Below are 27,995 nucleotides of genomic sequence, written 5' to 3' on the forward strand. Positions count from 1 at the left end.
TAATGTTCTTCTGTACCCCTAGGCATACACCTGTTTAGGAACCACTGTCTTAAACATCCTGACAGGTTATTGTTTCTCTGTCCTGGTGATTTAAAGCTGCTGCAGGTCAAGGTGTTGAACTGGATCAAAGCTTTCCCTAAATCAGTATTTCTCAGATGGGGTACGTGTACCCATAGGGATACGCAATGACACTACAGGGGTTACTTGAGAGAGAGAGAGAGACTGGAAAATTAACAAATGAAAGCATTAAAACATTTTATAATTTTTTTTTTTTTTTTTTTTTTTTTTTTTTGTTAAAAATGGTAATCATACTAAATATTACTAGGCAGCAATTCACAAAATGACAAAAACACAAAATAAGAGGAAAATATACTGAATAATAAAAAGAACAGACAAAAAACACAAAAAAACACCAAACACACACACACAATAACAGAGAAAAATACACAAGATCACTAAGAAATACACAAAAATAACAGAGAAACATAAAAAACGACACAAGAAACAATCAAACAACACCAAAACACACACACTGAGATCGATAGTTAAATAATACCAACAACACACAAAAACAACAAGAAAAAACACAAAAACAAGTGAAAAATATACTGAATAATAAAAAGAAACAGATAAACAACAACAAAATACACAAAATGACGCCAAAAACACACAAAAAATGGTGATAGAAATGATCATGATTAGAACATGAACTGAAAATATAAAGGTCAGTCTTAGTCCCACAACAGGCGTGAGATGACCGGAAATGATAAAAACTATAGAAATTAATCTATTCTAAATACACTAAATACTGTTTCATTCACTTATTTACAAAATGGGATTCGTTCATTTGTGTTATTACTCATTCCTTCCTTGTTATGATCTAAAGTTATTTTTCACAGAATTCTGTGCAAAAGGTTCTTGTCGGATAAAGGGGGGACTAGAAGCCATAAAGGTTTGAGAACCACTGTTCTAAATCATTACCGTGATGATTTAGCTTAAATCCCACTGGAAATTAGGCTTGAATGTCATGTTGGGGGAGGTCACTGTGATTAATATCATAAAGTCAGAGACAAATAATATTACCACATTATTTTTCTGTCGGAGAAGGCTGAGTTTTGACCCTGTGGTCGTTCTTTAGCAGATTATGACGTTGTCTTTACATAATGTGTTCGGTTTCACAGGGTTTCTGAAGAGCAGAGACCGCTCCCATCAAAGGTTTTACTCCCTCATGACTAAGACCCAAATGTTCAGCCGTTTCATAGAAGAGTGCTCCTTCGTCAGCGATAAAGACGCCAGCCTGGCTTTCTTTGACGAGTGTGTTGATAAGGTGAGGTTCACAGCAAATCTTTTTCTGTGATTGTCTGCCCTAGATGATTTGTCAGCGTCACCGTGCTGTGGTGGAACAAACAGACAGGCAACAACATTTAGTTTAATATGCAGAACTTTGGATCCATCAGAGAAGAATAAATGCCACGCTGTCTTTTAAATCAGGAGTTTGTTGTTGATTTTATTAGCTGGTTGAGTTCATAAGCAGTGAATATTAGATGTAAACAAAGTGCAAGGAATGTGCTAACATTTGCCTTTAGGCTGCTAATAAATCAACACTAACCGTCTCTCTTTCTCTGCTTTCTGTGTCTCTCGTTGCTTCTGTGTTTCATGGTTCTGACCTGATAGTTATTCAGCACTGGAACCAAGGTAAGAAATGTCTTCTGGTGTTTATTTCAGAAACAGATTTGATTCCTTTTGTTTGCTATTTTTGTGTTCTCATTCTTTCCCCCCCCCCCACATTTACGGTACCCTTGCATACAGTAAACATCTCATGTATAAACTTAAAAAGGAAGAGACTAAATCTTGCGTAAGTGGAAGTTAATTTATTGTCTACAAATTAATCTGTATAAAATAAAAGGTTTGTCAAAATGTAAAATTATTAATTTTTGAATAAAATAACACCAATGAATTAATTAAAAATGAAAAAGATTTCAGGCTCTTTGTATAGCTATATTTATGAACTCTAGTTTAGACCAAATCTTGCACAATTGGAACAAAAAAAAATCCACAAAGGCATCTGTATAAAATAAAATATTTTGTTTTTTAAATAAAATAATTTTAATTTTTTTAAATAAAATAACACCAATGAATTCAAGTAAATATGAAAAAAATAATCATCTGGCTCTAAGTATAGCTACATTTATATTAAAACTGCGAAAATAAGCTCCATTTAATGCTGTTTTAGCGCCGTGCATTACGTTTAATCTGATTGGTCGGCTGTGATGTGATGCATTTGATTGTTGTCTGGTCATTTCAGTCTTTTGTAGATTCACAATGTCCGTTGATCATTTTAAAACAAAGAATAATAATATTTTAACGGTTGTAAATAACGGTTGGGTTGTAGAAATGTGAAAAATTACTGTACTTATTTTAAAACGTACTTAAGTACAAGTACAATTACAGATTTTGATATACTTCAAAAGTACCCATAAAAGCAACTCAGTTACAGCAATGTGAGTACTGTAATCCATTACTTTGATTTCTGACTTTAGCATAGATTCATGTGCGCATCTGCATCAAACTTCAGATCAAAGGATGACATACATACTACAAATAATGAAATGCTCAACATATCATTTTATAGAATCTATTGTGAGCTGCACATGCTTTATTATAGTCGCGTTCATTTCATGACCTTTCAGGAACACATCATTTTTTGCACATGCACGACAAAAGGCAACACTTGCATCCTCTTGTGTAAATGGGAAGTCATATTTACATCCTGTGTGGGCAGCTAGTGTTCCTGCATTAAATACTAATCCAGTTATTATGGAGAAGTTAAAAGCAAATGATTCATTTGTCCAAATTACTGCTGAGGTTGACGATAATGTTGTGATTGAGAAGTACTTCTCTGTTGTAAGAGGAAGGGCCAGGCAGGCGGAGAAACACAAAACAAAACTGAAGGAGGTCAGTGGAGTGACTCGACTCAATCATCCACTCGACAGAGTGGAACAAACAGAGTAATGTAACGTAAAGTCATGTAGTGTAGGAACAACTGGGGCTCGGCTCAGCTGCTGCTATGGTCCGCCTTCTTTACATGTTTAGACCACTGATCAGGGTTGGGGTCAATTATAGATGTAGTCACGGTAATTGATAATTAATTACAAATATGGCGTAATTATAATTGTAATTTCAAAAATCTGTTGCTGTCGTAATCATAATTGAATTGTAATTGAGTTCATATGATTGACTTGTATTTGACTAGTGTATTTTACAGCTAATTTAGGACCAGTTATCATTAAAGATGCTAACAGAAAGCTAACACAAGAGGAAGGTAAACTTTTATTAGGTTATTTATTTCAGGCTTAGTAATCGTGATTACTTGTAATTGAACTTTAGTAATTGAGAACGTTATTGTAATTGACTTACTGAGGATAAAGAATAATTGTAATTGGAAAAAATGCCGGTAACACATCACAATAAGGGTCCCTTAATTGACGTTAGTAAAGGCATTATTAAACATTAATTAATGGTTTAATAATGTTATAATAATCATTATAATATATTAACTAACACCAGTTAATGCATTAATAAGTAGTTAATTAATGTGTAGTAATCCCCTAATTAACATTATTTAAGGCATTATTTAAACATTAATTAACAGTTTAATTGTTTAATAATGCCTTAAATAACGTTAATTGAGGGACCCTTATTGTAAAGTGTTACCAAAATGCTGGTAACTGTCTCCGTAATTGAATTGTAATTGAACATGGGTAATTGAAAACATAATTGTAACTGAAACATGTAATTAACCCTAACCCTGCCATTGATAAAGATAATTGATTGAATATGCTTTTAATGCTTTTATCAGTCAGAGACTAGTGGTGTTCTGTGTTGTGTTGCTGCTGTTGTCCTCAGGCGGTGGGACTTTAAACGCTATGAGCTGTAGCAAATGAGACAGTTTGTGGTTTCATGCCACTTAATTCATTCTGTCCAGGTCATTGCTTCTCACTTTAATTCATTAGCTTTGCATTAGCAGCGCCTGTTAGCAAATATGAATGACATTGGGCACATTTAGGATGTGATTGGACTCATTACTGCATCTGTTTGTCATTACTGACCCTTATGTTGGAAAGTACAGCCTTTTAGAAATGATTTTTAATTCATTTAAATTAGATGTTTTTACCAAAAGAGTTTGAGTTTATAGCTACTTTCCTCTATGATAAACTGTCAAAAAATTATAAATATGTTTATTTATCAAACTGAACCATATTGTATTATTAAAAATAAAATAAAAAATCTATCAGTGAATAGATGCCTGTGGACATTGTGGTTGGCGACTTCTGCTTTAGACAGTGTTTGTGTTTAACAGGAAAGTGAAGCTAGATGGAAAAGATAAATATACAATATTGCCTGTCTTATTCTCTTTTTTTTAACTTTCTTTTTGCAATTTTTAACATACAAACAACTTATAAATGTGAGAAAGTAAAAAACATTAAAAAATAATAATAATACAAAAACAAAAAAACAAAAAAAACCCCACAAAAAATAAATAAATAAAATAAACAAAAAACAATAATTTACCAAAGGGTAAACATTTTCTGGGTTCATTCTCAAGTGATGCAGTTAATTGTTGTTGGCATGGCTTATATGTCAACAGTCCACTTTCTGCCAGTTCTTTTCATGCCCGTTTTCTTGTGATGCGTAGCAGATGGACAGTGAGAAACCGGAGGACAGCAGACTGATGGAACTGGATGAATCCCACCGTAGTGAACACACCGTCTACGTCAACCCTCCAGACCTGCCTCCTTTACCGCAGGGGGAGGAACATCCACTCTGCTATCGGTACAGACCTCACTGCAAATTGACCTTTAAAGATATAAGACATGAGACAGAGATGTTCTTCCTCTCACATCAACATCTATACATTCTATAGCTGTACAACTGTTCCTAAAAACCTGTTAAGCTCAAAGTAGCTGTTGGAATATTGACGCTGTTTGGAAGACTTTGGCATCATGCTCCATAGGCTTTATTCAGAGGCTTATGCAAGATAAATGTCCAAAGAAAGTTTTTAATTAATTTATTTTAGTTTCAAATGTTTTTATTAGAGCGTTTTCAGGCAGTATATAAAGTAAACATACACTGTAATTATACAATGAATCAACTATTCTAAAGTAGATACACGAATACTAGTAACAAATGATTGACTTAAAAGGATTCAGTGATAAATCACGAAAGTAACTAAGACAAAATAAGACCACACGCACACACACACACATCCAACCATCCAACTGTCCAAACTATTACATGGATTATAATGATGAGTTAGATGTATTAAGGTTAACAGGGTCTCAGAGAAAGGTATTGTAAGAGAGGAGACCATACCTCTTCAAAATAAGAGCGATTACCGACAAGTGTGTATCTTTTTTTCTGATTAACTTTTTATTCATGTGTGTTTAGTGATTACCCCACAAGTCCATTCCCCTTGCGATGAGCATATTAATACATTTACACAATTGAGTTTAATACACAGAAATCAATCCCTTAAAGAATAAATAAATACATAAATAATAGGAATAATAAATAAATTAAAAGAAACTAAAAGAAAAAAAACTTTGATTCTCCCAATATATAGAATTACACAATAACAATATGTCGTAAGCACAGTCAGTATGAAGCAGGTGCTGATTTCCTCCGTCAAAGACATTCACAGAAATGGAACTATATACATAATAGCTAGCTTTGTACAGTACAGAGTAGTTAGCAAGATACATATGGTTATGTAATTAACTTTCTCAATTTTCCTTACAGTTTAAGGGCAAAGGATATCAGGTGTTACACTGTGATGTAAATTACTGTCTAGTCAAGTATCATTTTCGTTATTAGCAACAAATATTTTCAGTCTTCGCTCCATGAATTCGGGCGGCAGAGAGCTCAAGCTGAATTATATCTCTGTACAATAGGAGTCATTCCCTTACAGTCAGAGGCTGCGCTGATTTCCAGCAGGAAACAATCATCTTTTTGCAGCTGTAAGACCAGCTAATAATATCTGGCGATTATTAATAATTGATCAATTTCATTTTGAAGTATCATCTAGCAAAAGAAGCCGTGCAGGGTATGGCTCTAACAGTAATATTGGACAGTTTATTTGCTACATTTTCCCAGAAATGAAGAAACTCTGGCCATTGCCACATCATGAGGAGAACAATGTCTAAAGTATTGTCTGGACAGCAATCACAATATTTAGTGTATTTCAGTTTCATCTGATGTCGCCTCCTGGGATATAGGTAGGCTCGATGGATTCGTTTATAATGAATTATTTGGTGATTGGGATTCCTGGATGAGAGGGAGATGTTTGACAAAACAAGAATCTAATCCCACTCTGAAGGATCTCTCTGTATCTTATTTGTTCTAAATGGAGAGTATTTGTTCACCAAGCTACATTTTTATATGCGGAGGTCCTTTCTATTTCCAATGTGTGAGAAGCAACTTCTTTGCAGTGATAATGCTGTAAGAAAGAAAACATTGCTTAGAATTGTTTAGTGTTACCGTGTCTGATCTTCCTAGAATGATCATCTTTAAGTTAGAACTAGTTGAGTTTTAAGAATTTCAGATAATATTCTAAAAATGTTTATCCAGTTTTTGATTAATTCATTTTGATTAGACATGGTTTCATATTCATTTCTCACACAGCTATTCTGCATTCCCCGTGCTAAACTCTGAGCTCCTCGAGCCTTTAGAGGGTTTGAATCCATCCTCAGCCTGCACAGCTTTACGTCACAGCAGCCCAGCCAGCCCTACGGCCATCTTTAGACGCTCCAAACAGGTCGGAAACAAAATGACTGTGATGTGAAGTGATTGTGTCACAAAACCTAAATATAATGTGTATGTTTGCAGGAGATCAAATCAGCTCAAAAGATGGCCAAAACCTATTCATCAATGCCTCAGATGTGGTCCAAGTGTCTGCTGCGCCACTGCTACGGTCTGTGGTTCATCTGCCTGCCGGGGTTTGTGGAAAACTGCCACTCCAAAGTCCGAGCCCTGCGCACGGCCTACGACGTGCTGAGGAAGATGCAGGACAAGAAGCTGCAAGCTCCTGATGAGGTACAGCGTTTGAGATTCTTGCCAGGGGGGGCAAAAGAAAAAAAAAGAATTCAGCATATAGACCATCACCTGATTCGTGCCAACCACAATTTGTGTATCAGATACAATAATGCAAAAAAGATTTGTAACATATTTGATAATGTTGACTACAAAAATGTGCATTGACACTTCGTTTAATGTTGTAAATTCATGATAAAATCAGGCCGACGGCCACTTTCTTCTCCATTTTTGCTGCAGTACCATATATTTTAAGGTTTTGTTTATTCAGACAAGGTTTTTCAGGAAATTTTGTTTATTATTGTCTGAATAACAAAACCTTAAAATATATTTAAAAAAGAGAAGACAAAATGAACTTACTGGAATACTTAAACACAGTACCATACATGAACTGCTGGGCGCAGTGTGGCTTCACCATTTACATTGTGAAGAAGAATTGTGCAACAAAAGAAAAACCAACCTAAAGTCTCAAAAGTTTGGGACCATTTCACTGGAAACTTATACTACAGAATAAGTCAGAATAGAATCAAAGCAGGAGAAAACTATTTTTTAAAAAAGATTTTTTCCAAATGGATTTGGGAAAACTGTAATGAAAACTTTTGACCACGGTCGGGGAAATGCTGCCTCCTCCCCCGCAAACTCCTAAAGATGTGAAATCAAAGAAAGCCCAGAGGATAGGGTGACCAGACGTCTCGGTTTACCCGGGACAGTCCTGGTTTCCAGAGTTGCGTCCCGTGTCCTGGTCGATTTCCCCCAAACCATTGATTTGTCCTGGGTTTTTCCCGTTTATTAAGAAATTATGTTGCCGCTAACAGAAAAGACCCTGAAAGCAGCAGCGCATTTTGCTGAAAAACATCTGTGGACCGTGAGCTGTCAAAAAACAACAGTTGCCATGGTAGCACTTGCAATATAAACCAATTAAAAAGCTTGCCATTATCAATATTACTCGTTTGCTTCCTCTTATGCTTTCTCCTACAACATGCCAAAAGAAAAAACGCTTTTTTTTATTAATCAAAACTATTTTATGTTAACTTAAAATGTTGTTTTTTTTTGACTGATGGCCACTTTATATTTGGTTCAGCCGTTGCAATAATACATTTCATAGTAAAAGAAGAAATAAGAAATGTAATTTATGTGACCCTAACCCTTTTCATTACAAACAAAAGCACATGCAAATAGTTTCTTTTGAAAATCTTGTTAAATTACTGTCTCGGTTTTGAGTTTTAAAAATCAGGTCACCCTACCAGAGGATCAAAAGTCATTGAACCTTGTTGATTAAAACTTTTTTCTCTTCTATTAAATCTAAAATTAAAATATGTTTTTCTGTTCACCCAGGTGTGTTACCGAGTACTATTGCAGCTGTGCGGTCAGTACCACCAGCCAGTGTTGGCCGTTCGTGTGTTGTTTGAAATGAAAAAAGCTGGAGTTCAACCCAACGCCATCACCTACGGCTACTACAACAAGGTTTGCTTTACATTAGCTATACATAAACATGATTCACTCTATGCTTGTAGCTGATTTTATGCTGAATATGTGTTCCTGCTAAAGGCCGTGTTGGAGAGCACTTGGCCGTCCACCACACGAGGCGGATACTTCCTGTGGGGAAAGCTGAGGAACGTGATCCTTGGAGTGCTGAGGTTCAAACAAGCAGGAAAGAAACAACAGACTCTACAACGAGATCCTCAACTCTCAGGTTAGAACATCAACAACACCCCCCACGTTTATTTTTGGTAATAAATCTTGCCCCGGTTCCTTTGCATACAGTAAACATCTTAATCTATGCTATGCTAACTAGCTACTCATTACTCAATATACCTCTCTATTCACTCTTCTCTCAATCCAACCTACTTACCACAGATTGTAGAGCCCACAGGTGCTAGTTTTTATAAAAGGGGTGGGGCTAACATTGCTCGTTTGTGACGCAATATGGTCCCAAAACGTCACATGATCTTCAATCAATTCAAAAATCTATTGTATCAGCCTGGTTTGAACCCATAGAGAACAGTAACTTTGACATTTTACAACTAAATACACCAAATTGAAATACTTTGACTAAAATGTTGAGAGTTGGACCAGGATCAATCAACAGCACTACTTCATACACTATATATTTGTATTCAGCAGAAAAAAAGTTTTGGGTTTTAATTCAGTTCAATTCAATTCAACTTTATTTACTGTATATTGCGCAAATTACAACAAAGTCATCTCAAAGCACTATCAAAATGTAAAATTAGAAAATGTAAAACTATTGAGGTCAGTTCAGATAGACCAATTGGTGTGAAACTATGTAAATAAAAGCTGCATGTTGGGGTTATTTCAGGAGTTGCTTTGTTTAAGAAATTATTGAGCACGCCTGCAGGGGGAACATTAGCTTTGTTTCTAATTGTTAGAATTTCATCAGCAAAGAAGTTGATGAAGTCATCACTGCTCAGGTTGACGGGAATAGAGGGTTTGACACAGCTGTGGCTTTTGGTGAGTCTGGCTACAGTGTTGAATAGAAATCGAGGATTGTTCTTGTTTTCCTCTATTACAGTTGAATAATAGGAAGTTCTAGCTTTAAGTACAAGTAAAATGACTGATTTAGAAATATACTCAAAAATGTACAAGGACCCATAAAAGCAACACAGTTACAGTATTGTGAGTATTTAAGTGGTAATCTGTTACTTTCACAGCTGCATTTCACATAAGTCTGATGGGATCCTTAATCAAATCAATACGAGAACAAGCATATCATGATGTGAGGGGATTTGATCTTTCATTAGAATCGTTTTCTAAACAGACTTTGTTAACTTTAAATAACTAATTGTGTATTTTTTCCTGATCGTTAGTTAAGTTTCTGCTTTCCAATGTTAAAGCTCCACCAAAAACATAGAATAAATAGTCTGATTTAAATGAAAACAACCAAAAAACAGGATTTTATTTAGTGCGTTTAGTCTGCAGCTCACAAATGAAGGGGTTGTTTTTGGAGGGAGATAAGGGGGGTGGGGTGGTGGTCAGGGATGAGAACAGCTGTGTAATTTCACATCTGGCCAGCTTAAACAAATGTTACAATAATTTTACAAGTGAAAAACAAGCTTTGTAGATCATCATCTTCTTCTGGGATTGTTTTAGAAAAACTATCAGAAAAAGTAGTTTGACTCGAACGATCAGAACTGTCTTTTATTTGCATTTAATATGAACATACACACAGGCACGCACACACACACACACACACACACACACACACACACAAATGCAAATTCAACATTATCATCATCACTCATAGGTCAAGATTTAAACCTATGTCCTACGGCTGCATGATTACCAAAATAATTTGCCTTTTACGTGTTCTGCTCAAATAAAACAAATAGTTTTAACAACTGGGTTGGAAAATCGTGTTTGCAAAAATTAAGGAAATTTCTACTGTCACCTCATAGCAGTAGTATTTGGTTTCAAAAAACCAAATCCACAACCAAACACATGTACTTGTGTGTTCAAAACAGACATAGGCAACTGGCGGCATGTGGCCCTCGGTCTAATTTGGTGCTGCTTTCAAAACAAATTGTAATTCAAGAAGTTGGAAGGTATATAAAGCCCAACATAATACACCAAATAACTCCTAAAACACTCAAATTGAAAGCAAAATGCACAAAGTACACAAAAAATTCCAAAAATACAAAAAAATGACACAACCACTGAAACAAACAAAATGACTATGAAAACACAAACAGCAACACATTACAGAATAGCTTCAAAGACACACAAACTGTCAACAAAATGACAGAAAAATACAGAAAGCAACAACAATATAGCAAGTGACGCCAAAAACGCAGAAATCGACGACATAAATGCACAAGAACATAAAAATGCACAAAACAACAAACCACAGAAAAAAACAAAAAAAGACAAAACCCTTTCCCTTGTATTAATGCTCAGATCAGTCAATATTCTAATGCTGACATAATCAGATACAATCACATTTTTGTGGCCCATCCCTGATCTACAGGTTTAATGTATTCTTGTGAATATCAGTCCCTGAAGTTATGAGATTAAGTTGATGGATGGAATATACTCTTACATAATACTAAATATAATCTATGTAACAAACATTGTGATTGATGACGATGATGATGACTGCTATCATATACACTACCGGTCAAAGGTTTTAGAACACCACCCTTTTTACATTTTTTTAAAGAAAATGATTCAGTTTATTTTGTCATTGCACTCTGAAATGAAAGCATAGAACAAATAAGCAATTTGAGTTGAAAAAAAGAACTCATGGAATCAATTCATAGACCAAAATGTATTCTAAACTTTTGGCTCATCAACGTACAGTGTTCCAACACTGCTTTTATGCAGACAGAGGGGGTTGTAAGTAATCAAGAAAAGTTGGAGCACATGTAGGAATTAGTAGCACCAGCTTTCAAGGCTGATTCAACCTTCATTGTTGCAGAACAGCTTTATATTGTTAACCCACTTTGTGTTTCCAGAAAATGTTCTATTTGTATAATTCTGAAATGTAAATTATTTTTCAGTTGTGGGTAAACAAACCTTTTTTTTTTAACTTCTAGCTGTTCAGAACTTACCTTTGTACTATTTCAAGCTACTCGTTGGACTTGCACGACTTGAATTGCAATAAATAACTGGAAAAATGAGGGTGTTCTGAAACTTTTGACAGTATAGTGTATATACACTCCTACTACACTGACTCCTTTTAAACAGGAGCCTGAAGTAATTGCCTCACATCCAGAGTTAATCAGACGCTCAGATGTTAAGGACTACATTAATTCAGCAGTAACAACTTAACAAGTGGCAACAAATTGTGTTAAAACAGACTGATAATGTTCATTTCTTCCCTTAGTTGTTCCTTAAAAGCTTCTTTTTTTTCCCTGGTCTTGTTGATCACAATTCGCTCTCCTGCTGCACATTTATTCCCCGCTCCGCTCTTATTTTAGGAGGCTAATTAAACAAGAACGCCATCAGCCACAACACACAGGTCAACTTTAGTATCAGTCCCTAATTCCCACAACATCCTAGAGACTTGTTTTATTTTGAAGGCACATTAAGGGGGAGGTTCTAATGAAGACATGTATGCACTGATGAGTCTCTTGATGCTTGTGTCTTTGTGTCTAATCACTTTATAAAGTTAAATGGGGACACAATAGGAAGCCATGCTGTAATAGGTAAAAACTAAAAAGCAAATAGGTATGTCAGTTAAACAGAGACTCAGGCTGTGTTTGAAATCATACACTAACGTACCACACAGTACACATACTGTCTGCTGTATACTATTAATATTATTAGGAGGATTGGAATGATGAGCGTTCCCACTGAAGTATACTTCCAAGTTACCCAAGATGCATTTGGAACCTACAACGGTAAAAACCTGAAGCAAACAGAGGCTAAATATCTCTGTTGATTCTTTACCTTTGAAAGTTTTGAAAACATTTTAAGTGAGAAATTGACCAAGGAGAATATCAACATGTGCTCATTTGACCCATAAAACTCAAGTAAACACATTTTGGATTTTCAGAGACCCTCCATTGTGCTACTGACTAAACTTCCAAATAAATTCAAAACAAGAGCCTTATTTACAAGCTTAAAGCCAGTCCCAGGACCATTTTATATTCAGCTCCCAATGCATCATGGGACGGTTGAGTATGACTAGTGTGCCTACCGTGCATACTTGAGTAGTATGTTAGTATGAGTAGTACTTTAGAATGAGTAGTACGTTAGGATGAGTAGTACAGTATATATAATATATATATATATGGCAATAATGTAATTTTTTTATCTCCGGCATATACAGTATACATATATATATACTGTATATATATATATATATATATATATTTATTTTTTTAATATATATATAGCTTATTTTATTATAAAATCTGTGTTTTAGGAGTCGCTGCTTTCACTACTTCTCAAAACAGCATAAAAAGCAGATTTCTGAGTACCCCAGTACCCTAACCCAGACGTTCCCCTAAACAAGCCACACTACAGAACTTACTCACATGTGCTGTCCATTTGAGGTAAAAAAGCCAAAAGTGGCACATATTGTGCAACTGTTTCTTAATAAATGTGTCTGTGTGGCTTTTGGATCAACCAATTTAACCCAGAATTGTTTTTCTGAGATGTATATTGTATATTTTGAGAAAATATACCAAGATATGAGTTTTGGTCCATATCGCCCAGCCCTAGTGCCTGCACATATAAGCTGAGTTGGGATCTGTGAGCTTGTTAGTACTCATATCAGTGCAGCCTCTCATTCCATCTCTGCTCTATTGTAATAATAATAATAATGTTTCCCCTCAGATGGCAGTGATCTGGACACCGTCAGTCATGGCAGCTTGGACAGCGTTAATGACTCCGCTGAACGCACCTCCATTGATACTGATTTCACTAAAATGGACTCCAGTGATGATGGATTCAGCACAGGTGAGGACACAGACTAGTTTGTTCATGTCCTTGGTAACTGTTTAAAATGAGGATTCTGATGCTGAACTGTTTTCATGATGGATCTTTGTTTTGTTTGTTTTTTTAGGTGGACAATCTGACCAAGGATATGATTCACTGTCTAAAGAGGAGGAGAGGATGTGTGGCCATGAGAACTCAGCACTTCCAGAAGACAAAGGGCTGAGGCACACCAGTGAGTTATGAAAGCTTTTATCATAAATCTTTGACATTTAATGACTGTTTCTGTGTAAATCAAAGCGTACATCAAAGTGAGCTCTTCACTGAGCAACGTGGGTGTATTGAATTAAAGGCTGAAGGTTATTTTTAAAGAGAAGAATTTGGCTGATGGATCGTTGGGTTGAACAAGGGGTTGGCTTTTTGTATGAGTACATTTGTTTCCCACTTTTGTTGCAATTAATGACACAGTGTGTGTCTGTAAGTTTTTGTCCTAGTCTAATCATGCTGGATATATCTGATACAATGCAGCCACAAATTATCCAAAGACTCCCACAGCTTCCAGTTTGCACCACAGATAAATAAACACCCAATGTTTTGTAACAGCTAAAAGACGTAAGAGTAACAGTCCCCTTGGTTTAGACACCAGACTATTATCCTTCAGTGTATTTCTCCATGTATTTTTTTATTTACATTAAACCAGCCAAGACAGATTAAGAACAAGTTATGTTCTTTAAAGTTGCATTCTTGCAGAAGGCAGTACGTCTTGAGGGAAAGGACTTACTTACACATTGCAACAACAGGTTCACTTGAGACTAACATGTGTTCTCCTGGACTGATTACCCATCCTGTTTGAACACCTTCTTGTCTCCTGAGCCTTTGTAAAAATGCTGATAATTTGCAAAGAAATGAAAACAGTGGCAAGTTTCCTCCTCTTTAGTCACCAAAGCTTAGGAAACCCTGGTATGTTGCTCCAAACCAGTCATCGTGTCCATGGTTTACCTTTTTCACCATCAAATGTGAGCATGTGATCTAGACTGAGGAGCACTAAATAAAGCACTAGATGAACATTGTCCGACGTATCCAATATGTTATTGATTGGATTAATGTGTGTCCATTTCCTGGGAAATAAATGGTACTAGGACAGGAATTTGGTGATGATGAACTCTGGTGAATACTCTTTGGCTTTATTTGGAGGATTCCTGCAAAGGAGGGAGAATAGAATATCTTAAATCCAGGGTCCTCAAGTCTAGTGCTGATGAGCCCATACCCCACATATTTTAGATACTACCCTGGTCCAACACACCTGATTGTAGCATGTATCAAGCTTTCCGTTGAGCAGGGATCACCAACATAGTGCCCGCGGGCACCAGGTAGCCCACATGGACCATGTGAGGGGCCCTCAGGAGCTCTAGCCACCAATGAGCTCCATCTAAAATCTGATTTACTTTCTAGGTTTCAAACTCACAAAGATAAATACATATGAGAGATGTATGTAATACTTAGTAGTAGGGGTGTCCCTATCCGATATCAGCCAGAAAACGAAAATCGATTTTATCGGACTGCATCTAAAATCTACGATATATATTACATTATTTATTCAATTGTAGAATACTGTAGATATTATGTTGAAGGTTAAAATGTATGTAACCAATTGATTAATAATGAATGGGTCGGTTTTCCTCATACCTACTGTTGCTGACTATTGTTCTCTGTTTGAGTAACATCACATGACAAAGCCTTTTCTAACATTCCACACTACAAAATAAGTAATAAAAGTATGTATGATTCATGCTGATATCATATCCATATCGTTATCGGCCAGTTTTAGTATTAAATTACCATCTTTACGTGTTTATTTTCAGTGAAACATTGTGACAAATGTTTTTAAGTGTTGCACATTTGGTATATGGGTTGTGATATGTTATGTAATATACATATATATATATATATATATATATATATATATATATATATATATATAATTTTAAAAACAAAAGGTAGATCTTCAATATGACATCATTGTTAAATTTTATAAATGTCTCATTTTATGTGATTAGTTGTTTGTTATTAGCTAGTAAAAAAAGGAAGATTATCATTTTCTATTAAAGATCATGAAAATGAAACAATTGCATAAATTAGGAGGTATAAATTGTCGCAAGTTAAAACTTAAACTTAATATCCTACCTTTTTTTAAGTTACTGCTAGCTTTCCTTATAATTTTACCCTCTAATTAAAGTGAAACCGAGGACGTTTTAAGTGTTTAAGAAATGCTTTTTAAACTAGTAGCCTTTAGGACTATGCAGTACCTATGAAGTAGCTCACAGTTTCAGAAAGGTTGATGACCCCTGGTTTACATCAAAGAGTGAAAAGCAGGGGAGAGTGTGAAACACAGCTCTGTAGCCAAACAGAACAGCTTTCAGGTCATCAACACAATAAAGGAACGATTTTACTGTGCAAAAACCAAACTGCACGTCTCTCAACTAAATGTTTTGTAATGTGTTTACTTCCAGGCAGCAGCAGCAGATTGGCCTCCAGCACAGCTAGTGACACTATTCACTGTTTAACAAAGTCAGAGAGACCAAAATCTCTGGACTTGTCTGGATGGTCAGGAGCCCCGAAGCTTAGTGTCCCTGTCCAGTGTCCCGTCAGTCAGCATCACCTCTCTGCTGACAGACTGCATGGGGTGCAGGAGGAGGACATGGACAGTGATAAACAGAAAGCTGAAAGTGTCTGCTCTAACACTGGGACAGTGATCAGGACAGGTATAGAGACGGGATGTGATCCACTGTCACTCATGGCAACGGAGAACAATCAGGATAGTGAACAGGAGAACCGCAGCATGTCCACGGCAGAGGAGATTGAAACGCACATAAGCCCTCTGGACACGCCCACTATGGATCCACAGCAGCCGTCCAGCCCTTTGTTCCAGTCCCATCACACCCCATCCTCCCCTCTACCCTGGGCCCTGTGCCGCTCCAACAGCCACCTCCCTCTGGCCCTCAAACCCAAGGAGCGTCTGAGGCCGTCCCCCTCCCTGCCTCTGGGTGTCTGCAATAAAGACAAAGACAGACCAGCTTTATTAGTTTCTCCATCTTCACCCACTCCCTCCACCTCATCGTTTTCCATGGATTCACTGTTCACCCCGTCTCTAGACATCTTCAAGATCAGCGTCCTATCAGCAGGGAAGGGCGTGGCCGAGAAAGCAAGTCGCCTCTATTCCCGTTTATCGTCTCAGACGTCATTAACTCAGGTTAGTATTGTCACAGTCAGGGTTTAGATCAATTATAAATGTAATGTATTGAAAATGTATTACAATTATGACGATAATTGGAATTTAAAAAATATGTTGTAATATGTATATGTAATATTTTGTTGCTGTTGTAATCATAATTTCATTGTAATTACATTCAAATAATTGATCTTGTAATTGTAATCGTCATGGAAATTCTATTAAAAAAAACCATTTGTAATTAAATTAACCTGCAGAACAATGTTATAGTTCTATAGCTTACATATTTGTAGTTAACAATGATTAATATTTGTTTCATAAAACGTTTTCCCACTACCTTGAGGAATATTTTACCATTTTTAAAAAAAATGTAATCAATGGATATTCTGACAGAAAAAATGCTCAGACGCCCAAACCAAAATACAAAAAAATGTCATTTCATTGATAAAGAAGCCTAACAAGTAGGACTGGGAAGATATATCGCGATTCGAGATATATCGAGTTTTCTATTTTGGAGATATAGAAATTTACAATATTGCCTATATCGATATACATATTTTTGTAGCTTATTTTGTATCAAAATACCTGTTTTTTAGGAGTCGCTGCTTTCTCTACATCTCAGAACAACACAAAAAGCTCAAAGTGGTACATGTGATGCAGCTGTTAATAAATGTGCCTGTGTGGCATTTTGTATCAGCGATTTCAACCCTGAATTGTCTTTCTGGTCAGACTTTATTTTAATTAAAACTATCAAGATTTATGTTGTATATATTGCCAAATTTGAGAAAAAATATCGAGATATGAGTTTTGGCCCATATCGCCCATCCCTACTTACAAGGTTAACAAGACATGAAAACAAATTTGATAATAGATGATATTTTTTTGTGTATTTTACAGCTGAAACCATCATAAGGGAAAGTTATTATAAGAGGAAGGTTGAGTTTTATGGGGTTGTTTATTTCCGGCTCGGTAATTGTGAATAATTGAATCTCAACTTATGTAATTCAGAACGTATTTGACTTTCAGGGGAAAAATAATTATGGTTGTAATTTTAATTGCAGTTGGGAAAAAATGCTGCTCACTCACTCTTTGTTCTGGCAGGATTCAAACTACGACCGCATGAGCATCTCGTCGCTGACCTCAGCAGAGCTGGACGTCTCCTCACTGCTGGATAGCGACTCGTGTCTGGACCTGGACGCTTTTACATCCCCACAGCACGGAAACACGTCCCGAATAAAAAGGAGCCCTGCTGCTGCTTCTTATACCCACATGAGCAGCCCCCAGACCCCCAAAGGAGTGTTCAGACACAACTCCTTCTCTGGTACGTACCCCTCACACACACAGACACGTCTTTTCTGTTATATTAGTCAGCGATCTGTGACATCCAATGATGGATACACTAAAAAGTACTGATGTATCTACTCAAGTAGAAGTACTGTTGCTTGATTGAAACTGTACTCAATTACAAGTAAAAGTAGGTCAAACATAAAATACTCAAGTACAAGTAAAAAGTAGTTTAATGAAATGGTACTCAAAGTAAAAGTTACTAGTTACTTTATCTCCCATGTTTATTTGTGGTAATAAATATTGCCACGGTTCCCTCGTATACAGTAACATCTCATGTATAAACTTAAAAAGGAACTTCATTAAGTAAAAAAAAAAAAAAAAAGGAACTTAATTTATTTTCCATAAAGGCATCTGTTTTAAAATAAAAGGTTTCTCAAAATGTACAATTTAAAAAAATAAAATAACACCAATGAATTAAATTCTAATTAAAAAAATTCTCAGGCTCTAAGTATATCAACATTTATGAACTCTAAAACTGAGAAAATATCGGGCATTTAAAGCTGTTTTACGTTTAATCTGATTGGTCGGCTATGATGTGATGCATTACGTCTAATCTGATTGGTCGGCTATGATGTGATGCATTACGTCTAATCTGATTGGTCAGCTATGATGTGATGCATTACGTCTAATCTGATTGGTCGGCTATGATGTGATGCATTTGATTGTTTGGTCATTTAATTTTTTTGTAATTTCACAATATTCATTTTAAAACAAACAAAAACATAATTTGCTTAGTGACGGTTGGGTTTAGAAATGTAGTGAATTGCTTTACTTGTTTAAAAATGTACTTAAGTACAAGTAAAATGACTGATTTAGAAATGAACTCAAAAAAAGAACTACTGTATAAAAGCAATTCAATCACAGTAATGTGAATACTTGTAATCTGTTACTTTCACCTCTGATTAATACTCATACCTGTATATTCAGACTGTCCTCCTCTCACATATTACTAACACATTTAACCTCTGGGATATAAATAATATATTAATTTCAGAAAATTGTTGACCAAGTTTTTGTGTCAGGCACTTTGTTTTATTTGTTGAATCCATAAATAACTCCGTAAATAATGAAACCTTGACCTGTTCTCTAGCGCCACCATCAGGACAAACGTAGAATTAATTTATGTTGAATAGTTTTCATCCAAATGTTCAAAGTTATAATGAGAATATTGTGGTGGTCAAATTGACCCCAGATGAACATGTGTTCAACACATTGAAAAAATATCACCATAGTTTTATCATTAGTTGTACGTACCCATCAAATTATGAAATGTCATGAAATATAAAGCAAAAAAAAAACAAAAAAAGTCAACTATTTTTTTTTTCTAATTGATAAACATTGAATGGGGTCAAATTGACCCTAAGGATAATAGGAGGGTTATGATTGCATGCTCGTCTTTGGGAGGTCAGGAGGAAGGGATTACTGGTTTAGCTCTTTGATCACGAGTCCCTTTTATTGATTTTAGTGTTGTAACTGAAGAGTTGCTCAGTTTTGAACAAATGCATAACGTCTTAATGATCTAAATTTAGAAGCTGCTCAGGCCTCGGTGATGGAAAGACTTTGGTGTTGTTTTGTTTCAAACTGGGTCAGTGAGCATTCCGGATGATTCTCATCTACAGGTCGTGTTCTAAACATAGACACATGAATATTCACTTCAGATACAGATGAGAGACACAAACACAATGAAGACTGTGTTTAGGAGGGTCCTGTTTTCTGCATTTCAAATGTGTGTCTCTAATTCAGGGGTTCCCAACCTTGGGGTCAGGACCACAATTTGGGTCGCGAAACGCTGGGACGGGGTCGCCAGATGCCTTCAAGAAACACATTTTTTTAGTTGTTAAGAGTTTGAGCCAATTTTTGCTTGTTTTTACCCTTTTTCTGCAACTACACCAAACTTACCATATTTTAACCTATTTTCATCACTTTTTCTTGCCATATTTTTGCTCCTTTTAATGCATTTTTGCTACATTACTCTCATTTCTGCCACTTATCCATCAAATTTCAATGCCTTTTCTGCACATTTTTTCAACTTTCAAGACATTTTTGGAACTTTTTCCACCACTTTTCCACCTAATATCACAAATATTGACCCATTATTGTCACTTTTAACCTCTTTTCACCATATTTCATGCCCATTAGTTGTCATTTTAAACTAATTGTTCCAATATTGACACTTTGAACCCTTTTTCACCACTTTTTCTGTCTGTTTTTGCCCACTCTAATTTACAACTTTTAACCAATTTCTGCTGTATTTAAAATCCCATTTCACCACCTTTTCCACCATGTTTGGTCACTTTTAACCCATTTTATTTCTGAATAAAAGGATTTACATCTTTAAGATGATTATATACTATGGCCCAAATAACTTCCTGGATAACAGTGGATATTATTCTTATCACTTTTTCTTGCCATATTTTTCCTCCTTTTAATGTATTTTTGCTACATTACTCTCATTTCTGCCACTTCTCCATCACATTTCAATGCCTTTTCTGCACATTTTTAAACCCTTTCCACCACTTTTCCCACATAATGTCACGTATGTTGACCCTTTATTGTCACTTTTAACCTCTTTTCACTATATTTCATGCTTAATTTTGGTCATGCCCATTATTTGCCAGTTTAAACTATTTGTTCCTATATTGACACTTTGAACCCTTTTTACTACTTATTCTGTCCGTTTTTGGCCGCTCTGATTTGCAACTTTTAACCAATTTCTGTGGTTTTTAAAATCCTATTTCACCACCTTTTTCACCATTTTTAGTCACTTTTCACCCATTTTATTTCTGATTAAAACAGGTCTTTAAGATGACCTTATAAATACACTTCCAGGTTAACAGTGGATATTATTTAGATGAATAAATAAATGTGGTTATCACAGATTCATAGAACAATGAAGCATCATTTTGTCTAATTGTGTAAAATGTATATAATAATGATATAATCCTCCTGTTGTGTTAAGGTGGTTTAGCGTTTCCATCTAAAGGTTCTCACACATTGGAGTATTCCCCAGACAACGGCCGTTTCCAACCTTCTCCAAGTTACATGATGGAGGTAAGGCAGTGCACCCCTCCAATCCCTGAGCTCAGCTGACATTCTAGTCTGCACCCTCACAATAATGAACCATGCTTTGTGCTGCAGGTGCTGATTTGGAGCTGCTCACTTTGTAAGACGTGTGACTGTCTGGTTTACGATGAAGAGATAATGGCAGGATGGACAGCAAACGACTCAAACCTCAACAGCACTTGTCCTTTCTGTGGCACGGCCTTCGTGCCTTTCCTCAGCGTAGAAATCAAAGATCTGAGGCCAAAGACGAGGTAACACACACACACACACACACACACACACACATCATCACAAGAGAGAAAGGATTATTTGTGTTGACAATACTAACAGTATTTGTCACATGGTTTGCATGTGCGTTTACTTCAATTTATTACCTGTATCTAAATATTCATATTTTTTGTAAATATTAACAATTTAAGAAACAATATAAACAAATACAGAAGAATATAAACATATGTGTGCGTGTGTGTTAATATGATTTGCAGGCACATTATGGCACTGAATAAAATTATTATATATATTATTATATTATTATAATTATATTCTTTTTGTAATTTTTTCAAATTAAAACACCACAAACAATCTCAAACAACCGTATTATATACTTTCACCTCCTTAAATATAAATCTAGTTTAAAAAAAATAATGATAATGAAACATTGACCTGTTCTCTAGCGCCACCATCATAAAGTATTATGACTATTTATTTTTTGAGTGATGAACAATGAATGGGGTCAAATTGACCCTAAGGATAATATGAGGGTTAATGGATGGCCTGCCATCATCACACGTGCACCTACACTGGAGACGTGACCTTATAATCTCGTGGCCCCTTTAACCAGATTCTCTGTGTCGTCCTCCAGCTCCTCTAAGAACGTTAATCCTGTTAAAGACGAGGTCACGTCTGAGACGCTCAATCCCCAGGACGACTCATCTCCTCCTGTGACGGTGCCCTACCTGAGTCCTCTGGTCCTGTGGAAGGAGCTGGAGAGTCTGTTGGTGAACGAGGGGGACCAGGCCCTCTCCTCCCCCAGCGTCGTTGACCAACACCCCATTGTTTTCTGGAACCTGGTTTGGTATTTCAGGCGTTTGGAGCTTCCCAGTAACCTGCCTGCTCTTATTTTGGCTTCACATCACTGCAGTCACAGCGTCCAGGTTAATATACAATACACAGAAATATATATATATACATATACATAGCAGTGCATGTGGAGCTTAACTCATATAATATAATAATATAACAAAATGTTATTAGCACGGTTTGTCTTTGTCTTAATTTTATTTATTATACCCCCAGAAAACCTCAAACTTTTTTAACCCATTTTTACCTTTTTCCTTTGTCCCATTTTAGCCCCTTTTCAGAAAGTTCTGACACATTTTCCAGACTTTAGCTTCCTTTTTTCAATAAATACCCCTTTTTTTTTGACACTTTTATCCAATTTTTGTCCTTTCTTTAAATGTTTTGGCCACTTTTCATTCAAATAAGCTAACTTTTGCCCAATAAATATCGCATTTCTCCAAATTTTTGCCCTTTATCACTATTGTTTGGCACATTTTGCCCATTTAAGCTACTCTTTGCAATTATATTCCACCTGGTTCCTCTTTATTTGCCCATTTTTTGGCCACTCGTGACTGCTTTTGGTCCATTTTAGTCCCATAACACTTTTTTCTTGTCACATTTTTGCCACTTTTGAACCATTTTTGGCCACTTGTTACCATGTCTGCCTCCACTCGCTCGTAAGAAAAAAAACAAAACGTAGCTGACCGGACCGTCCCAGATGACTAGTCCACCCCTGGTTTGTAAAGTATACCTTTTAAGGCCAATTAAACAGTTTTTTTCCTTCAACATTTTATTGAAACTTCAAATAATATATTTGATTTTTGTATGTCAGTTGTGTTAATGAATATGTAATTACATCATCTATCATCAAATTGGTTATTTCGAGATTCTCCTCATCGTCTGTATTTTCATGTGTATTTTGTCTATTGTAGACACAGACGAGTTCATGTGAGGACAGTAAGCAGGTTCTTGTGAGGACGATGTGGGACAACCTGAAGTTACACCAAGACAAAGTTCAGCCATGCTACGTCCTGTGGAACACACACTGTAAGTTTCACTCAATGAGGAAAATCCTTTCACAGTTAGTATTCTGAAGTCCAGTATTTATACATAGATGCAGACGCGTCTGTCCTGTGGGGGATGTGACACCCACACTTTCATAAACAGAAAAATTCATCCCCCTCACTTTTTACAGAGTGATTTATTGTTAGAAATGTATTAATCCAGTTAGATTGATTGAATTGTGATCCAGCCAATCACAGCCAGACATTTGACATGTGTATTTATTTTCAAAATTGATAGTTTGTTGTGGTATTTGTAAATTGTAAAATTGTGATTTATTTCTTTAGCTAATTATGTACATTTGTTTTCAAAATTGTAAATTTGTTGTGGAATTTGTGAAAGTGTTTTGCTATTTGTATTTATTTATTTTTTTAGATAATTATGTGTATTTGTTTTCAAAATTGTAATTTTTTTGTGGCATTGTTAAATTTGTTTTTCTTTTTATACATTTGTGGTGGTTTTTGTAAAAGTGTTTGGCTATTGTAAATTTTTTTAGCTAATGGTGTGTATTTGTTTTCAAAATTGTACATTTGTTTTCAAAATTGTAAAAATTTTTTCTAAATTGTGAATTTGTTTTCAAAATTATAAATGTGTTGTGGAATTTGTGTGTTTTGTTATTTGTATTTTTTTTTTTTAGCTAATTATGTGTATTTGTTTCTTAAAATTGTAACATTGTTTTCAAAATCCTAAATTTTTTGTGGCATTTTTAAATTTGTTTTGTTCAAAATTGCGAATTTGTTTTCAAAATAGTAAATTTGTTTGTGTCATTTGTAAAAGTGTTTGGCACTTCTGAGCCACCGTACAATGATCTGTGCTTTGCAGGTGCTAACTCTTTGGTTCGTTCCGGGCTGTGTGAGGAAGGTCAGATCTTCACTGTGGAGCTCCTGCAGAGTTTTGTGAGGAACATGAAAAAAAGTGACGTCTATCATCCAATGAGTCAGATTATCAGTCAGTTGGGCCCAGAGCTGGGTTTTAAAAGACAAAGGTGAGAGGACGTGTGTGTGTGTGTGTGATTTCACACAGTTACCTCCGTATGCACGGAAAAATTAATATCTAATCATTTATAACTCTGTTTTGTTCTGAAAAGGAGCCTCTACAGAGATCTGTTGTTCCTTGCTTTGGTGGCTTTGGGAAAAAACAACGTTAATATCAGTAAGTATGAAACCTTATTCCTGCTACAATCAAAACTTTTAGGTCCAAAATATGTTATTATGAGCAAAATGTCGCAAACAATAGTGGAAAAGGGGCAAAATGTGCAAAACGGAAACAAGTGTTATTTATTGGGCAAAAGGTAGCTTATTATTTGGATGGAAAGTGGCAAAAAAAAAAATGGTTAAAGAATTGACAAAAAAAATGATATCAGCATCAAAAAGAATGTGCAAAAATTGACAAAATTTAGGAAAAAGGGATATTATTGGCAAAAAGAAGCTAAAATCTGAAAAAACAAAAAGGGACAAAAATAGGACAAAGTAAGTTGGAAAACAATCAAAGAAAAAGGTAAAAAGGGGTTAAAAGGTTTCCCCTTTTTCAGGTTTTCTGGGGGAATAATAATTAAAATTAAGACATAAAAAACCACACGTTGAGAATCACTGACTTAATATCAGTAAGTATGAAACTTTAGTTCTGCTACAATCAAATCTTTTAGCTCCAAAATATGCAAAACTAACTTTTCTGGCCTTTGTTGGCAGAGGTGTAGTAGTACAGTTCTTCCATTTGGGGTTGCGAGACACTGGGACGGGGTCTCCACATGCCTTTAAGAAGCTAAGAATATCTTTGGAACAATTTGAGACAATTTTTTTTTTCTACTTTCAAGACATTTTCAGCACTTCTAAACCCTTTCCACCACTTTTTCACCTAATGTCACATACGTTGACCCATTATTATCACTTTTAACCTCTTTTCACCATATTTCAAGCTTATTTTTGCCAGTTTAACAACGTTCACGATTTGTCATGCCCAATATTTGCCAGTGTAATGCCTTGAGTGTTATCTAAATTAAAGTTATTTATTCTATTTATGGGGGTTTTTTAATGTAGAAAAATAAAAACTTTGTGGTTTACTTTTACTTTTGAAACTTGAGTATATTTTTTCACAAGATACTTTTCATACTTTTAATTTGAGCTACTTTAAGACTTTTACTCAAGTATGTTTTCTATGGGTGACTTTACCTTTTACCAAAGTCATTTTCAGGTATCCTACTTTTACTTTACTTATTTTTTTATAGTACTTTATAACCCTCTGTTTATTGGCTGTTGTTTCTATTTTGAGATTTTTAATGGTTAATAAAAATGAATTAAAAGTTGCGTTGATGTATTTCTTTTTCTTTTTATTTCCAGATGCTTTTGACCGTGAGTACAAGCTAGCGTACGACCGTCTCTCCCCAAACCAGGTCAAACTGACACATAACTGCGACCGGCCCCCCGGGGCAGGGGTCATGGAGTGTAGGAGGACTTTTGGAGCGCCCGGTTTGTAGTTTTCTTCTGTCGGATTCGGGACCAGCTCACTTGACTGGGAGCATCTGGCTCTAATAAAGCACAACCAGACTTAATGTAAAGTAACTGCCATGAGAAAAGAGCCATGATGTGACTAGTGTTTGTAAATATATACGAAAAAAATTCAAATGAAATTGTATTTTCATTTTGGCTCTAGTAAAATATTTGTACAATTGTTATATAGTTTTATTTTATGCCTTTGTTATTGTTGAAGCTCTGTTTGTAACAGTAAGTGTTGATGATGATGATGATGTTGTGATAAACCCCATTGGTCCTGGTGACCGTGTTGAGACTGTTCTTCAGTGTACGATTCACATGTTTTTAAAAGCACTTTAGTGGCCGCTTGTACATGTTTCTGTTACATAATAAACATACACATACAATACATAATGCTCTTAAAATCACACTTTTATTTTGGCGGGATCGCCTGCGAAGTCTGATACACCATTCGAGCAAAACAGTATGAGCACCAGGGTTGGGTTCAATTACATTTTTCAGTTACAGTTACGTTTTCAATTACCCATGTCTAATTACAATTCAAATACAATTACAATTACCAGCATTTTTTCCAATTACAATTAAATTACAATTATTTTTTATCCTCAGAAAGTCAATTACAACTATCGGTATGTTCTCAATTACAATTACAATTGTAACACATTCCTCTTGTGTTAGCTTTCTGTTAGCATCTCTAATGATAACAGGTCCTAAATCAGCTGTAAAATACACTAAAAACAAATATCTTTCATCTAATTTATTTCCTATCTATTGGTTACCATGTGAGGCTTCCTAATCAATGAAAATATAGGTTTTAATATTTTTGTTGTGGGCGTCTGAGCCTTTTTTGTGTCAGTTTACTATATAGTTTTGAAATGTAAAATATGGGAAAGCTTGATATGAAACATATTTTGATATTTGTTAACTACATAAACTGTACATAAAACTAACATGGTTCCCCGGTTTTGCATTAAATTATAATTGACAATTTTTTTAGAGAATTTTCATGGCAATTACAATTACAAAGTCAATTATCTGAATTAAATTACTATTTAATTAAGATTACTCCAGCAACAGATTTTTAGAATTACAATTGTAAATACACCATAATTGTAATTAATTGTCAGTTACGCTATTACAATTATGATTGACCCCAACCCTGATGAGCAGTAAGAAAGTGTATTACATGGAGCTTTAATATGTCGTGTAACTACATCTATGTGGTGATGTTGAGCTGCTGTGAATGAAATTACAGAACGATTAAAGACATTCCTGCAAAAGGATTTAACTTTAAAGCAGTAGCTACAAGCTAAGCACAGCCATTAGATGAGCTTCACCAATAAATGAGCTGCAGATGATTTATGGGAACTGTTCACTGCTTGAATTAAATAGCTTTTTCTACTTCAAAACTCTCATATTTAATCTTTATTCAGTTTTTCTTTAAAAAAAAAAATGTAATCATCTGAATCTGAGGAATTTAATTGTGATTGAGAAAATAGTGATGTAACCACAGCTGCTGATCAGTTCCTTATCAAAGATCTTGATTTGACGGTAAGATCTAACATGTCTAAAACATTGGCAAATTTGGTGATTTGAGCCACTTTAATCGGCACTTTGTTGCTGATGTGATTCTTATGAATCTTTAGGCCACACACAGGAAGAAAAAATGATGATTTTATGACAGATTTATGTATTTATTTCAGATTTGGTCAATAAAAAAAACATTAAATCCCTCTTTGTAAACTCCTGGGGGAGCCAACAGAGCAGCAACCATCATCTTAGACACACAACAAATGTGAATTTTAATTTATAAAACTGTGTTTTGTTCCATAAAGGGAATTTTCAAATGTAAATTTATTTTTTATGTACAATGTACCAAAAGTAAATAATCATTGGGTGATTTATTTACTCTTTTTTTTTTTTTTTTTTTTTTTGTAAACTGAAAAGACAAATCTCTGTTACATGTGACCAAGGGAAAAAACATACTGTACAATCAAACTAAACACAAATCAGTGAATCTAGAAATGAGCACAAACTAAAACAATATTCTATGTTATTGTCTACATATGGTGTAGATATCGTCTTAAACTACTAACACTAAACAGTAACAATAACAGCTTTGACCTGCCCTTAGAATAGTCATAATAATCACTGTGTTTATATTGTCATTCACTCATTAAAGACTCACTATAAACACAAATCTCACACAACGTTTGTTAACTTTTCACCCACCATGTAACAAAACACCAAGGAACAAA

The 27,995-nt window shown here is 35.3% G+C and overlaps 1 protein-coding gene across 1 annotated transcript in view; it reads left to right on the top strand.

Moving 5' to 3' along the window:
• The window catches only part of dennd4a (DENN/MADD domain containing 4A), an 80,870-nt gene extending 54,575 nt beyond the window's left edge, over positions 1-26,295 (top strand). The window contains 18 exon segments of the mRNA XM_028448459.1: positions 1,182-1,327; positions 1,675-1,695; positions 4,700-4,833; positions 6,682-6,814; positions 6,886-7,092; positions 8,425-8,553; positions 8,638-8,782; positions 13,390-13,512; positions 13,619-13,723; positions 15,999-16,738; positions 17,819-18,038; positions 21,024-21,115; positions 21,203-21,378; positions 21,990-22,281; positions 23,119-23,233; positions 24,071-24,233; positions 24,336-24,400; positions 25,585-26,295. Of these exon segments, the coding sequence (XP_028304260.1) occupies positions 1,182-1,327; positions 1,675-1,695; positions 4,700-4,833; positions 6,682-6,814; positions 6,886-7,092; positions 8,425-8,553; positions 8,638-8,782; positions 13,390-13,512; positions 13,619-13,723; positions 15,999-16,738; positions 17,819-18,038; positions 21,024-21,115; positions 21,203-21,378; positions 21,990-22,281; positions 23,119-23,233; positions 24,071-24,233; positions 24,336-24,400; positions 25,585-25,721 (3,143 nt within the window). The 3' untranslated portion in view covers positions 25,722-26,295.
• Positions 26,296-27,995: the final 1,700 nt, after the last annotated feature.

Source organism: Gouania willdenowi, chromosome 6 (genome assembly GCF_900634775.1).
Source record: "Gouania willdenowi chromosome 6, fGouWil2.1, whole genome shotgun sequence".
Classification (NCBI taxonomy): Eukaryota; Metazoa; Chordata; class Actinopteri; order Blenniiformes; family Gobiesocidae; genus Gouania; species Gouania willdenowi.